Source organism: Salmo salar, chromosome ssa18, assembly GCF_905237065.1.
Source record: "Salmo salar chromosome ssa18, Ssal_v3.1, whole genome shotgun sequence".
Taxonomy (NCBI): Eukaryota; Metazoa; Chordata; class Actinopteri; order Salmoniformes; family Salmonidae; genus Salmo; species Salmo salar.
Window position 1 is genome coordinate 7,654,497 of NC_059459.1, and position 15,014 is coordinate 7,669,510.

A 15,014-nucleotide genomic window follows, 5' to 3' on the forward strand; every position below is an offset into this window, starting at 1 on the left:
CATTATTTCTCTTCATATGACAAGGATTAAAAAGCATTTGCCAGTAGATTGTCGACTTGGTTCATGATGATGACTGCTAGCTTGCTAGCTAAGATTTTGAAAGTATGATGTCCAATCAAAGCTACTGTAGATACAGTGCATTCAGATAAACCTGTATTTGAGGAGTTTTTCCCCATTATTCTCTGCAGATCCTCTCAAGCTCTGTCAGGTTGGATGGGGAGCGTTGCTGCACAGCTATTTTCTGGTCTCTCCAGAGATGTTCGATCGGGTTCAAGTCCAGGCTCTGGCTGGGCCACTCAAGGACATTCAGAGACTTTTCCTGAAGCCACTCCTGCGTTGTCTTGGCTGTGTGCTTAGGGTCACTGTCCTGTTGAAAGGTGAACCTTAGCCTCAGTCTGAGGTCCTGAGCGCTCTGGAGCAGGTTTTCATCAAGGATCTCTCTGTACTTTGCTCTGTTTATCTTTCTCTCGATCCTGACTAGTCTCCCAGTACCTGCAGCTGAAAAACATCTCCACAGCATGATGCTGCCACCACCATGCTTCACCGCAGTGATGGTGCCAGGTATCCTCCAGACGTGACGCTTGGCATTCAGGACAAAGAGTTCAATCTTGGTTTTATCAGACCAGAGAATCTTGTTTCCCATGGTCTGAGAGTCTTTAGGTGCCTTTTGGTAAACGCCAAGAGGGCTGTCATGTGCATTTTACAGAGGAGTGGTTTCTGTCTGGCCACTCTACCATAAAGGCCTGATTGGTGGAGTGCTGCAGAGATGGTTGTCCTTTCTTTAAGGTTCTCCCATCTCCACAGAGGAACTCTAGAGCTCTGTCAGAGTGAAAATCGGGTTCTTGGTTACCTCCCTGACCAAGGCCCTTCTCCCCATATTGCTCAGTTTGGCAAGGCGGCCAGCTCTAGGAAGAGTCTTGGTGTTTCCAAACTTCTTCCATTTAAGAATTTTTTTATTTTATTTGTTATTTCACCTTTATTTAACCAGGTAGGCTAGTTGAGAACAAGTTCTCATTTACAACTGCGACCTGAGATAAAGCAAAGAAGTTCGACACATACAACAACACAGAGTTACACATGGAATAAACAAACATACAGTCAATAATACAGTAGAAAAAAAAGTATATATAGAGTGTGTGCAAATGAGGTAAGATAAGGGAGGTAAGGCAATAAAATAGGCCATAGTGGTGAGGTAGTTACGATATCGCAATTAAACACTGGAGTGATAGATGTGCAGAAGATGAATGTGCAAGTAGAGATACTGGGCTGCAAAGGAGCAAAATAAATAAATAAATAACAGTATGGGGATGAGGTAGTTGGATGGGCTATTTACAGATGAGCTATGTACAGGTGCAATGATCTGTGAGCTGCTCTGACAGCTGGTGCTTGAAGTTAGTGAAGGAGATAAGAGTCTCCAGCTTCAGCGATTTTTGCAGTTCGTTCCAGTCATTGGCAGCAGACAACTGGAAGGAAAGGCGGCCAAAGGAGGAATTGGCTTTGGGGTTGACCAGTGAAATATACCTGCTGGAGCGCGTGCTGCGAGCGGGTGCTGCTATGGTGACCAGGGTAGTGGGATAAGGTAGGGCTTTACCTAGGAAATTCTTGTAGATGACATGGAATCAGTTGGTTTGGCGACGAGTATGAAGCGAGGGCCAGCCAACGAGAGCGTACAGGTCACAGTGGTGGGTAGTATATGGGGCTTTGGTGACAAAACGGATGGCACTGTGATAGACTGCATCCAATTTTGGAGTAGAGTGTTGGAGGCTATTTTGTAAATTACATTTTGCCAAAGTCGAGGATCGGTAGGAGATTCAGTTTTACGAGGGTATGTTTGGCAGCATGAGTGAAGGATGCTTTGTTTGTGAAATAGGAAGCCGATTCTAGATTTAATTTTGGATTGGAGATGCTTAATGTGGGTCTGAAAGGAGAGTTTACAGTCTAACCAGACACCTAGGTATTTGTAGTTGTCCACATATTCTAGGTCAGAACCGTTCAGAGTAGTGATGCTGGATGGCGGGCAGCTGTGGGCAGCGATCGGTTGAAGAGCATGCATTTAGTTTTACTTGCATTTAAGAGCAGTTGGAGACCACAGAAGGAGAGTTGTATGGCATTGAAGCTCGTCTGCAGGTTAGTTAGCACAGTGTCCAAAGAAGGGCCAGAAGTATACATAATGGTGTTGTCTGCGTAGAGGTGGATCAGAGAATCACCAGCAGAAAGAGCGACATCATTGACGTATACAGAGAAGAGAGTGGGATCGAGAATTGAACCCTGTGGCACCCCCATAGAGACTGCCAGAGGTCTGGACAACAGGCCCTCCGATTTGACACACTGAACTCTATCAGAGAAGTAGTTGGTGAACCAGGCGAGACAGTCATTTGAGAAACCAAGGCTGCTGAGTCTGCCAATAAGAATGTGGTGATTGACAGAGTCGAAAGCCTTGGCCAGGTCGATGAATACGGCTGCACAGTATTGTCTCTTATCGATGGCAGTTATGATATCGTTTAGGACCTTGAGCGTGGCTGAGGTGCACCCATGACCAGCTCGGAAGCCAGATTGCATAGCGGAGAAGGTACAGTGGGATTGGAAATGGTCGGTGATCTGTTTGTTAATTCGGCTTCCGAAGACCTTAGAAAGGCAGGGTAGGATAGATATAGGTCTGTAGCAGTTTGGGTCTAGTGTCTCCCCCTTTGAAGAGGGAGATGACCGCGGCAGCTTTCCAATCTTTGGGGATCTCAGATGATACGAAAGAAAGGTTGAACAGGCTAGTAACAGGGTTTGCAACAATTTTGGCAGATCATTTTAGAAAGAGAGGGTCCAGATTGTCTAGCCCGGCTGATTTGTATGGGTCGAGATTTTGCAGCTCTTTCAGAACATCAGCTATCTGGATTTGGGTGAAGGAGAAATGGGGGAGGCTTTGGTGAGTTGCTGTGGAGGGTGCAGGGCAGTTGACCGGGGTAGGGGTAGCCAGGTGGAAAGCATGGCCAGCCGTGGAAAAATGCTTATTGAAATTCGCAATTATCGTGGATTTATCAGTGGTGACAGTGTTTCCTAGCCTCAGTGCAGTGGGCAGCTGGGAGGAGGTGCTCTTATTCTCCATGGACTTTACAGTGTCCCAACACTTTTTTTTGAGTTTGTGGTACAAGATGCAAATTTCTGTTTGAAAAAGCTAGCCTTAGCTTTCCTAACTGCTTGTGTATATTGTTCCTAACGTCCCTGAAAAGTTGCATATCATGGGTGCTATTTGATGCTAATGCAATACGCCACAGGATGTTTTTGTGCTGGTCAAGGGCAGTCAGGTCTGGAGTGAACCAAGGGCTATATCTGTTCCTGGTTCTACATTTTTTTGAATGGGTCATGCTTATTTAAGATGGTGAGGAAGGCACTTTTAAAGAATAACCAGGCATCCTCTACTGATGGGATGAGGTCAATATCCTTCCAGGATACCCGGGCCAGGTTGATTAGAAAGGCCTGCTTGCTGATGTGTTTTAGGGAGCGTTTGACAGTGATGAGGGGTGGTCGTTTGGAGGCCACTGTGTTCTTGGGGATCTTCAATGCTGCAGAATTTTTTTTGTACCCTTCCATAGATATGTGCCTCGACGCTATCCTGTCTCGGAGCTCTACGGACAATTCCTTCAACCTCATGGCTTGGTTTCTGCTCTGACATGCACTGTCAACTGTGGGACCTTATATAGACATGTGGGATCCCGGTGGGCTCCCGAGTGGCGCAGCGGTCTAAGGCACTGTATCACAGTGCTAAAGGCGTCACTACAGACCCTGGTTTGATCCCGGGCTGTATCACAACTGGCCATGATCGGGAGTCCCATAGGGCAGAGCACAATTGGCCCAGCGTCGTCTTGGTTAGGGTTTGGCCGGTGTAGGCCGTCACTGTAAATAATAATTTGTTCTTAACTGTTAAATAAAGGTTAAATAAATAAAAACTGTGCCTTTCCAAATCATGACCAATCAATTGAATTTATCACAGGTGGACTCCAATAAAATTGTAGAAACATCAAGGATGATCAATGGACACAGGATGCACTTGAGCTCCATTTCGAGTCTCTTAGCAAAGGGTCTGAATAATTAAGGTATTTCTGTTTTTTAATTTTATAAATTGTCAAAAAAATCTAAAACACTGTTGTTGCTTCGTCATTATGGGGTATTGTTTGCAAATTGCTGAGGATTTTATTTTATTTTAATCAATTTTAGAATAAGGCTGTAACATAACAAAATGTGGGAAAAGTCTAGGGGTCTGAATACTCTCCGAAGGCACTGTATAATGTGATTTGACGTCATTTTATCTGTGGCCAATGACCTTAAGCTTTCTTGGATGGGCACTTCTAATGTAACTCCATGTCAGCACCCAAAGGGCTTGAATTTTTTTGCTCTACCCTTAGATTTGGCGGTGACGTAGTGTCCCTATGAGTGACAGAACACTGAGCCAATCACGGCGCAACTAGAGAACATTACCCAATCACGGTGGAACTAGAGAACATTACCAATCCTTACACTCCGTATTTTCTGCTGGCTACCCCGTCAACACAGAAAGTACTGAGCTAGGCTGAAACACCTGTGTTTTGGAGCCGCCTTACTCAAGAAAGCAATGATTATTTTATGCATTTTCTACATTGTTTGCAAACTGATATGTGACATGTATTAATGTAAAAAAAACATGCAAAACAGCTTAAAAGCTGTGCCCCATCTGCCCTGAATGACGGGTTGCCACTGATCACTCATTAATCTGTACATTTCCCATCAACATTAATCTCTTAAAAACCATTGCCAACTCTTACTGCCTCTTGTAAGAGAATGAAAACACAAAGCTCTGTTTATTATTTTAAATTTATTAGGAAGGCACTGTTTATTGGGACATAAACATCAGGTGCTAAATAAAGTATGGACAGATTTGTTTATATATATATATATATATAAGAAGAAAATAATGAATAAAAAACTTTTAAGGATATATTAATACCAGCATACCATAAGTATTACTGTGAATAGATCAATTAGGCTTGAACAATGCCACACACTGTCACAATGTCATGATGTCAAATCTACAATGTATGTCCTATAACTCTGTGTTGTTGTATGTGTCGCACTGCTTTGCATTATCTTGACCAGGTCGTAGTTGTTAATGAGAACTTGTTCTCAACTGGCCTACCTGGTTAAATAAAGGTGAAATAAAATGTAAAACATTTTAAAAACACACAGCCAATGTAAATCCCCACCGATAACGATAAAAGTAATGCAACATATTTACAGTAGCAGGACCCCACCCTTACGGGAGGTAAATCATGATGTTCGTATTTCTTCAGCTATTGGGTCTCTGGATGCTATAGCATTCTTAAGTCCCACATTTCCCCATGGGTTAATGGTACTTGTTTCTTTCAATGATTTGACAGGCAAACCATGAACCCATGTCACCCACAATTTAAAAAAAAACACACTCATGTAGAAAAATATATATAATATCAAGACCTGTATTCACAAAGACTTAAGTAGCTAGAAGTGCTGTCCATTACCGAATAAGATTACATTTTACTGACTCATTTACAGCATGTTAACACCTGGTTTAGACAGAGGTGGAATCGATTGATATAGAGACCTTCCCTGGCAAGATCCTCAGAGGATTAAAACGTAAAGTAGACATGTATGGAAAAACTCTCTCTTTGAAAGGATGTGTGAATTTGTGAAGTTCTGTGTCATCAACTGGGTCAACAAATGAAAGCTCTCCCTTTTTCCAGTTCAGCTGCATTCTGATTCTCTGGGGCTTTCTCACTTTGAGGGGAGTGGATGGAGTACATTCGTCCGATAAGGAATGTGTAGTATATTCCCCATCTTTACACTGCACACCAGAGGATCCATGTCTAAAGCCAATCGTTTGCTTCCTCTGGACAGACTCTAATGCTACACCCAGAGCCCAGGCTTTATTTCCTCCAACCTCAATGTCCCAACTATGTGTCCCCGAGTTAAAGCCCTTAGAGCCCAGGACCACAAAGATGTCATCATACCTCTCTGGGTTATCAGGAAGCTGCTGTGCGTCTTTGCTGTATGTCACACTCATCAGATCCTCGGACAGGATGAGATGCGGATGGGCAGTGTTGGGGTCCAGAATCACAGGAGTGTATTTAACTATCTCCTGCATCTTCTCCCAGACTCTGAACTGCAGGTTGCCCAGGTACTTTGCCACGTGGATCAATGATCCTGAAACCTTCTGTGGATTTGACAGGGTGCACTTTGCTTTTTTGACCGTCGCCTTGAAGTTCTGCAGGAATGAGATATCGTCGGCTCCCAGCTCTTTCTCTATGACTCTGATTGTGTCTGAAAGTGATGATATCTCCCTGCTCATCTCTTCAATCTTTTTCGTCATCGTCTGACTCTTTTGCTTCTCTTCCTTCCTCAGGGCAGCAATCCTGGCTTCCTCTTCATCCTGTAAAAACTGGTGAAGCTTCCCAAACTCCTCCTTAATCTGCTTCTCTGTGTGCTGGGCCTGGGTCTTAATGTGCTCTGCTGTTTGATCACAGGTCAGTTTAACTTCATTTAAGACCTCCAGCATCTCCTTTAGGGGCTTCAGTGCAGTCTTAACTTCCTCCTTATGATCCAGTGCAGCTTCATCTATGGGGATGCAGTCGTGCTTTTTATGGTTTTTTGAATCCCGGCACACTACACAAATTGACTGCTTATCATCCAGACAGAACAGTTTGAGTTTCTCACTGTGCAGACTGCAATGAACTTCTGACCCTGCTGAATATCTCTGACCTTTCTCCTGTAAGTAGGCATCACACAGGTTCTTTAAAGCCAGGTTACATGGGGGGTTATCCATTGAACATCTTTTCCGGCACATTGGACATTCTCGAGATCCCTTCTGTTTCCAGAATTCCTTTAGACAGGCTTTGCAGATGCTGTGGGTACATGACAGGAAAACTGGATCCCTGAAGATGTCACAGCACACAGTACAGCAAAGATCCTCCTCTGGGAAGGAAGGTTGAGATGCCATTTTCTCACCACCACCGTCTCTCTTCTGTGATGGCTTCTGGAATTAAGGTTTACTTTCACTTTTGAAAACTTACAGCAGTGAGGTCAGTAGAACTTGGAAATCGCAGTGTATAGTAGATTATGCTGTTTCTTCAACCATCTTCAATGGTTATTTGAATGTTGATTATTTCCAACAATTATAAGTCCATAGATAAAGCAAATAAATAATTTAGATGTTGCGAGCATTACTGAATAGCTACATGCTACAGTGTGGTTCCGTTGTGAACTTTATTTCCTGGTTGACAGATAATACAGGGGTGGAGCTCTCTGCAAAGTAGGAGTCTGCATACATCTCACGTGTGTGTGTGTTATCAAATTGCAGAAATAGAACAAGCTCTCTCTTCAATTTATTTTTATTTAACTAGGCACATCAGTTAAGAACTAATTCTTATTTTCAATGATGGCCTAGGAACAGTGGGTTAACTGCCTTGTTCAGGAGCAGAACGACAGATTTGTACCTTGTCAGCTCGGGAATTTGATCTTGCAACCTTTTGGTTACTAGTCCAACACTCTAACCACTAGGCTACGCTGCCGCCCCAAGCGTTAATGTCCTTCAATACAGGACATTAACAAAACTTTAGCTCCAATTTACAATTACGCAACACAAGGTTGCCACTACAATATCATGGTATACCATTAAAAACATGTCATCAATGGCAGTCATATGCTGCCTTCAAGTGCTCTTCGGAATCTCGTATATCCCAGTTGGTGAAGTCGTTTATACAACATGCGTGATGCGTGTGTTCAAGTGCTTTTTAAGAGATTTAGAATAGCATAGCTAAGCAGGTAACGTTGCTAATAATTCCTTAGCTACCTTGCTCGTCGAACATCTCATTCCAAAATCATAGGCATTAATATGGAGTTTGTCCCCCTTTGCTCCTATAACAGCCTCCACTCTTCTGGGAAGTCCTTCCACTAGATGTTGGAAAATTGCTGTGGGGACTTGCTTCCATTCAAACACAAGAGCATTAGTGAGGTTGTGCACTGATGTTGGGCGATTAGGCCTGGCTCGTAGTCAGCTTTCCAATTCATCTCAAAGGTGTTCGATGGGGTTGAAGTCAGGGCTCTGTGCAGGCCAGTCAAGTTCTTCCACACCTGCTTGGCCATGGAAACCCATTTCATGAAGCTCCAGACTAACAGTTATTGTGCTGAAGTTGCTTCTTGAGGCAGTTTGGAACTCGTCCCGTGTATTGGTATTACGGGTCTTGTCCCGTGTATTTATTAGAGGTTTAACCTCGATCTTTTGTTTGGGTTACATCCCTGTGTTTTTGTATACGTGTTTGTTTTGGGCTTCGTCCCCGTGCCTTTCATGACATGTTGTATTTTTGGGTGGAGTATTAAACACCCTATTACGAATTCCTGCGCCTGTCTCCAATCCTTTATACAACATGACAGCTGCCTCCACTATTCCAGCACCATTTCAACTTCAACATCAGCAAATCACCTCTGCTTCGTCTAATATAGTGACAACTAAAAGATACCAAAAATCATTAAATCCAATCAACGTAAGCTAAATATGATGTGGCTTTGCATGGTTCTGATTTCTGCGTGCGTGTGTGTGTGTTTGTGCGTGTCCCGACTTCCGCCGAAGTTGGTCCCTCTCCTTGTTCAGGCGGCGTTCGGCGGTCAAAGTCGCCGACCTTCTAGCCATTGCTGATCCTCTTTTCATTTTCCTTTGGTTTTGTCTTGTCTTGTATCACACCTGTTTCCAATCCCATTCATTACATGTTGTGTATTTAACCCTCTGTTCCCCCTCATTGTCTTTGTCGGTGATTGTTTGTTTTGTAAGCTATGTGCAAGGTATGTTCTGGTGTGCGATGGGTTTTTTACCCATTTGTATTATTTTGTATATTTAGATTTTCGGAGTTTCGAGCACTTATTATACTGCTCCGTTTTATACCAAGTTCGATCTCCTGCACCTGACTTCCCTGCCACCAGCACGCACCCTTACAGTGCGTGGGTTTGTTCGTGCAAGTAGAAAAACATGTTGACTCACATGCTGACGAGACCGGCACGCGCAAGTTGATTTTGTCCATCCACACTAGACACGGTCAGGACACATAGGTTGAAATATCAAAACGAACTCTGAACCAACTATATTAATTTCGGGACAGGTCGAAAAGCATTTAACATTCGTGGCAATTTAGCTAGCTACTGGATTGGAGTGTGGACCTCAGTTCATCTTTCAATCACCCATGTGGGTATATCCTCCTAAAAACCAATGAGGAGATGGGAGAGCTGAGACTTGCAGCGCTTCAAGCGTCACAAATAGAACCAAGTTCTATTTTAGCACCTGTCAAAGCAGACGCTCGTTGGCGCGTGTGGGTGCAATGACGCGGGCGGTGTGGTCAGCATGTCACCCTACTTGTAGAGAAACGGCAGTGCCATCCTCCTCTCTTTCATGTTAACGAAACGGTCTATCAATCTGTCATACAGTACATGCATTTTATTTTTTGTTGTCCTAGGCTACCGGGCTAAAATGCTTGCTCGTTAGTCTAACTTTCATTCATGGGCAACGTTAGCTAGTTAATCTTACATCTAGACGTTCCGCTAGCGGAACACCTGCTCCAATATCCAATGATAGGCGTGGCGCGAATTACAAATTCCTCAAAAATCCCAAAACTTCAATTTTTCTAAAATATGACTATTTTACACCATTTTAAAGACAAGACTCTCCTTTATCTAACCACACTGTCCGATTTCAAAAAGGCTTTACAGCGAAAGCAAAACATTAGATTATGTCAGCAGAGTACCCAGCCAGAAATAATCAGACACTCATTTTTCAAGCTAGCATATAATGTCACAAAAAACAAAACCACAGCTAAATGCAGCACTAACCTTTGATGATCTTCATCAGATGACACTCCTAGGACATTATGTTATACAATACATGCATGTTTTGTTCAATCAAGTTCATATTTATATCAAAAACCAGCTTTTTACATTAGCATGTGACGTTCAGAACTAGCATTCCGACCGAACACTTCCGGTGAATTTACTAAATTACTCACGATAAACGTTCACAAAAAACATAACAATTATTTTAAGAATTATAGATACATAACTCCTTTATGCAATCGCTATGTCCGATTTTAAAATAGCTTTTCGGTGAAAGCACATTTTGCAATATTCTGAGTAGATAGCCTGGCCATCATGGCTAGCTATTTTGACACCCACCAAGTTTGGTACTCACCAAACTCAGATTTACTATAAGAAAAATTGGATTACCTTTGCTGTTCTTCGTCAGAATGCACTCCCAGGACTTCTACTTAAATAACAAATGTTGGTTTGGTTCCAAATAATCCATAGTTATATCCAAATAGCGGCGTTTTGTTCGTGCGTTCAAGACACTATCCGAAGGGTAACGAAGGGTGACGCGCCCGGCGCGTTTCGTGACAAAAAAATGTAAAATATTCCATTACCGTACTTCGAAGCATGTCAAACGCTGTTTAAAATCAATTTTTATGCAATTTTTCTCGTAAAAAAGCGATAATATTCCGACCGGGAAAACTTGTTTTCGTTCAAAGACGAAAAAATAAAAACATGGAGTCGTCTCGTGCACGCGCCCCCAGTCTCATTGTTCTCAGATCGACCACTATCCAAATGCGCTACTGTTTTTCAGCCATGGCCTGCAAAGTCATCATTCAACGTTCTGGCGCCATCTGAGAGCCTATGGGAGCGTTAGAAAATGTCACGTTACAGCAGAGATCCCCTGTTTTGGATAGAGATGATCAAGAAGGCCAAGAAATAGTCAGAGAGGGCGCTTCCTGTTTGGAATCTTCTCAGGTTTTGGCCTGCCAAATGAGTTCTGTTATACTCACAGACACCATTCAAACAGTTTTAGAAACTTTGGAGTGTTTTCTATCCAAAGCTAATAATTATATGCATATTCTAGTTTCTGGGCAGGAGTAATCATCAGATTAAATCGGGTACGTTTTTGGCGTTTTTGTGTGATTATTTTTGGCAGGGTACTCTCCTGACATAAATCTATTGTTTTGCTTTCGCTGTAAAGCCTTTTTGAAATTGGACAATGTGGTTAGATTAACGAGAGTCTTGTCTTTAAAATGGTGTATAATAGTCATATGTTTGAGAAATTGAAGTTATAGCATTTTTGAGGTATTTGTATTTCGCGCCACACGATTCCACTGGCTGTCGCCCATAGAAGTTTCACAGCCAGTGAAATATCAGGGCGGAAAATTCAAAAACAACAAAATGTCATAATTCAACTTTCTCAAACATACGATTATTTTACACTTCTCGTTAATCTAACCACATTGTCCGATTTCAAAAAGGCTTTACAGCGAAAGCAAAACATTAGATTATGTTAGGAGAGTACATAGACAAAAATAATCACACAGCCATTTTCCAAGCAAGGACATGTGTCAATAAAACCCAAAACACAGCGAAATGAAGCACTAACCTTTGACGGTCTTCATCAGATGACACTCCTAGGACATTATGTTACACAATACATGTATGTTTTGTTCGATAAAGTTCATATTTATATCCAAAAACAGCATTTTACATTGGCGCGTGATATTCAGAAAATGTATTCCCACCAAAACGTCCGGTGAATGTGCACATCAATTTACAAAAATACTCATCATAAACGTTGACAAAATACATAACAATTATTTTAAGAATTATAGATAGACTACTCCTTTATGCAACCGCTGTGTCAGATTTTAAAATAGCTTTACGGAGAAAGCACATTTTTCAATATTCTGACTACATAGCTCAGCCATCACGGCGAGCTATTCAGACACCCGCCAAATTCGGGGCAACCTAAACTCAGAATTAGTATTAGAAATATTGTATTACCTTTGCTGATCTTCATAAGAATGCACTCCCAGGACTGCTACTTCCACAATAAATTTTGTTTTTGTTCCAAATAATCCATATTTATGTCCAAATACCTCCGTTTTGTTCGTGCGTACAGATCACTTATCCAAAGACATAGCGAGCGCGGAGCGAGAGACGAAAAGTCAAAATGTTCCATTACCGTACTTAGAAGCATGTCAAACGCTGTTTAAAATCATTCTTTGTGGTATTTTTAACGTAAAATTGCGATAATACTCCAACCGGACAATAGCATATTCATTCAAGAAGAAAAAGAAGGAGGGGTTGCGCTCGCGGGACCGAGCATATCCAATCCCTTTGTTGCCAGGCAGACCACTCAGTAACTGAGCTCCTATACTCTGCCCAGTGACAGGAAAATGCTCAAACCACTTACTGAAGGCTTTAGACAGCCAATGGAAGCCTTAGGAAGTGCAACGTCACCCCACAGACACTGGAGCTTTGATAGAGAATCAAAAGAAGAACTACAATTCCCAGACGTTTCACTTCCTGCTTGGATTTTTCTCAGGTTTTGGCCTGCCATATGAGTTCTGTTATACTCACAGACACCATTCAAACAGTTTTAGAAACTTCAGAGTGTTTTCTATCCAAATCTACTAATAGTATGCATATTCTAGTTTCTGGGCCAGAGTAGTAACCTGTTTAAATTGGGTACGTTTTTCATCCGGCCGTGAAAATACTGCCCAGACAGGATAACAAATACAGTTGAAGTCAGAAGTTTACATACACCTTAGCCAAATACATTTAAACTCAGTTTTCCACAATTCCTGATATTTAATCTTAGTAAAAAATCCCTGTCTTAGGTCAGTTAGGATCACCACATTATTTTAAGAATGCGAAATGTCAGAATAATAGTAGAGAGAATTATTTATTTCATCTTTTATTCCCAATGGATCAGAATTTTACATACACTCAATTAGTATTCGGTAGCATTGCCTTTAAATTGTTTAACTTGGGTCAAACGCTTTGGGTAGCCTTCCACAAGCTTCCCACAATAAGTTGGATGAATTTTGGCCCTTTCCTCCTGACAGAGCTGTTGTAACTGAGTCAGGTTTGTAGGCCTCCTTGCTCGCACACGCTTTTTCAGTTCGGCCCACCAATGTTCTATAGGATTGAGGTCTTGGCTGATTTCTTTTGATTTTCCCATGATGTCAAACAAAGAGGCACTGAGTTTGAAGGTAGGTCTTGAAATACATCCACAGGTACACCTCCAATTGACTCAAATTATGTCAATTAGCCCATCAGAAGCTTCTAAAGCATTTTCTGGAATTTTCCAAGCTGTTTAAAGGCACAGTCAACTTAGTGTATGGAAACTTCTGACCCACTGGAATTGTGATACAGTGAATTAAAAGTGAAATAATCTGTCTGTAAACAATTGCTGGAAAAATGACTTGTGTCATGCACAAAGTCGATGTCCTAACCGACTTGCCAAAACTATAGTTTGTTAATAAGAAATTTGTGGAGTGGTTGAAAAACGAGTTTTATTGACTCAAACCGAAGTATATGTAAATGTCCTACTTCAACTGTAAGTGTACAATTCTTTTTAAAGAAAGCTCACTCTCCCTGAATGTGTGATTCAGGACTAACAGAGAAACGCATATTCATTGTAGATATGCATCCGCTGAGGCTCCACAGCACAGATAGCTACAGAAATGTAGCCTTCCCTTCAGCACAGCTTCAAAATCAAGGATCACCTCAAAGCCAGAGCAAGTTGTTTGTTCTGAGGCTTGACAGATGTCATGTGACAAACTCATGTGTAATATTTGAGGAGTCCAACACAACTTTCTTGTGGCGGACATTTTACTGTGAATGTAATATGTATACATGCAGGAAAAACACGTCCTCTGATTCACTTCCCATTAGACACTAAATTCCCTCTATACATCACATTAAAGATCACACTTTACTTACAAGATTCTTTGTAAACCAGATCAACCAGCCTGGAGTAGGAAGCTCTCTCAGATAGTCAGCAAGCCTACGACTCTGGACAGACCCTCTTTAAGATCTCTTTCTCCTCAGTCTTCTGACATCTGAGACTAACTGGGTGAGGTGGTATGGACTGGGCCCTTCACCCTCAGACCAACAAGGGAGTCTGGGGTTCTGATTGCTTTCAGCACAAGGCGTGCCCAGATGGACATGTCACCACATGTCTCCTGGGAATGTGGCACCCACTCAATAACTGCAGCAGATCATATCAAAACATTTGGCCCCCCATCCAAAACCCAGCCCATGCAGAATAGACTGGACATTACAAGATGTCTGGAATTAGCTACAGGACAACCCTGGGGCTTGACTCACAAGCGCTCTTACTGTGTTGATAACATACATTGGTCAGTCAATCCATTTCACTAAGTTCATTAACAACATGTATGCATAACATTGACATACTGAAATGTAATTATGGTCTTCATGAATTATGGTCTTCGTAAAACTGCATGGTTCACAGTCATATGTGCTTTGTGATTTTTTTCATCCAGCTTCCAACTGTCTATCTCAGAAGTACGAGAAGAGATATAAACACTATAAAAAAAACAAATAAAGCTAATGAAAAAAACAAATGAGAGGAATGTGATACTGGTATGGTGGAAAACATTTCCCTAAGTGTATATTTTTTCAGTAAAATGGTCTAATTTCAACTCCTGTAACTCAGTGTCACTGCCAGTGAATGAGAACAGCTGTTGTGTGCTGTAGCAATCCCTTAGGCTCCACATGTTCGAGAACTGCTCTCTGCTTGCTTAAAAAAAATTGCTGAACTATGATAAACCTCACACAGCCAGGGATCCCTACTCTAATTCTGAGACTTCGAGTGAGCTGTGTTCATATATAAAATAGCTCTCACCACAAGGTCTGGTGTACTACAGAGAAAAATAGCGGGAGCTGTTACGCAATATAGTTTGACTTTTTCTTTCTCAACAAATGGCAGAGAGGAGAAAAGCTGTCCAGTGCTCAGCGTGGATCTCACCAAACATCTCCAAACATGGCTCGAAAAGGCCCGGGCCAGAGAAACAGTTTAGTCTTCTAATTGTGAGGACCCCTCTCTTCCCTAAACAGCTTCCACACTGGCTGTGAGCCAGAGGGTTCTACACATTCCACACAAGAGCCATTGGATGTTCAAGGGCTAG

General features: G+C 42.1%; 2 protein-coding genes across 11 annotated transcripts in view; both read right to left on the reverse strand.

The window, feature by feature from the left end:
* Positions 1-15,014, reverse strand: part of LOC106576818 (sorbin and SH3 domain-containing protein 1) — a 79,506-nt gene that overhangs the window by 59,072 nt on the left and 5,420 nt on the right. Inside the window, exon 1 of one of the 10 annotated variants that reach the window (XM_045700703.1) lies at positions 13,804-13,970. The exons of the other annotated variants lie outside the window; for them this stretch is intronic. The gene's annotated coding sequence lies outside the window, so the exon portion shown is untranslated. Of the gene's footprint in view, positions 1-13,803; positions 13,971-15,014 lie in introns of those variants that run through there. 10 annotated transcript variants of the gene reach the window in all.
* On the reverse strand, positions 4,710-7,350 carry LOC106576819 (E3 ubiquitin-protein ligase TRIM35-like). Its single transcript, XM_014154259.2, has one exon. The coding sequence runs from the start codon at positions 6,995-6,997 to the stop codon at positions 5,573-5,575; it is 1,425 nt and encodes a 474-aa protein (XP_014009734.2). The 5' UTR covers positions 6,998-7,350; the 3' UTR covers positions 4,710-5,572.

Excerpts from the sequence above, each read along its gene's own strand:
- LOC106576819 (XM_014154259.2), bottom strand. The coding sequence starts at position 6,997 with ATGGCATCTCAACCTTCCTTCCCAGAGGAGGATCTTTGCTGTACTGTG.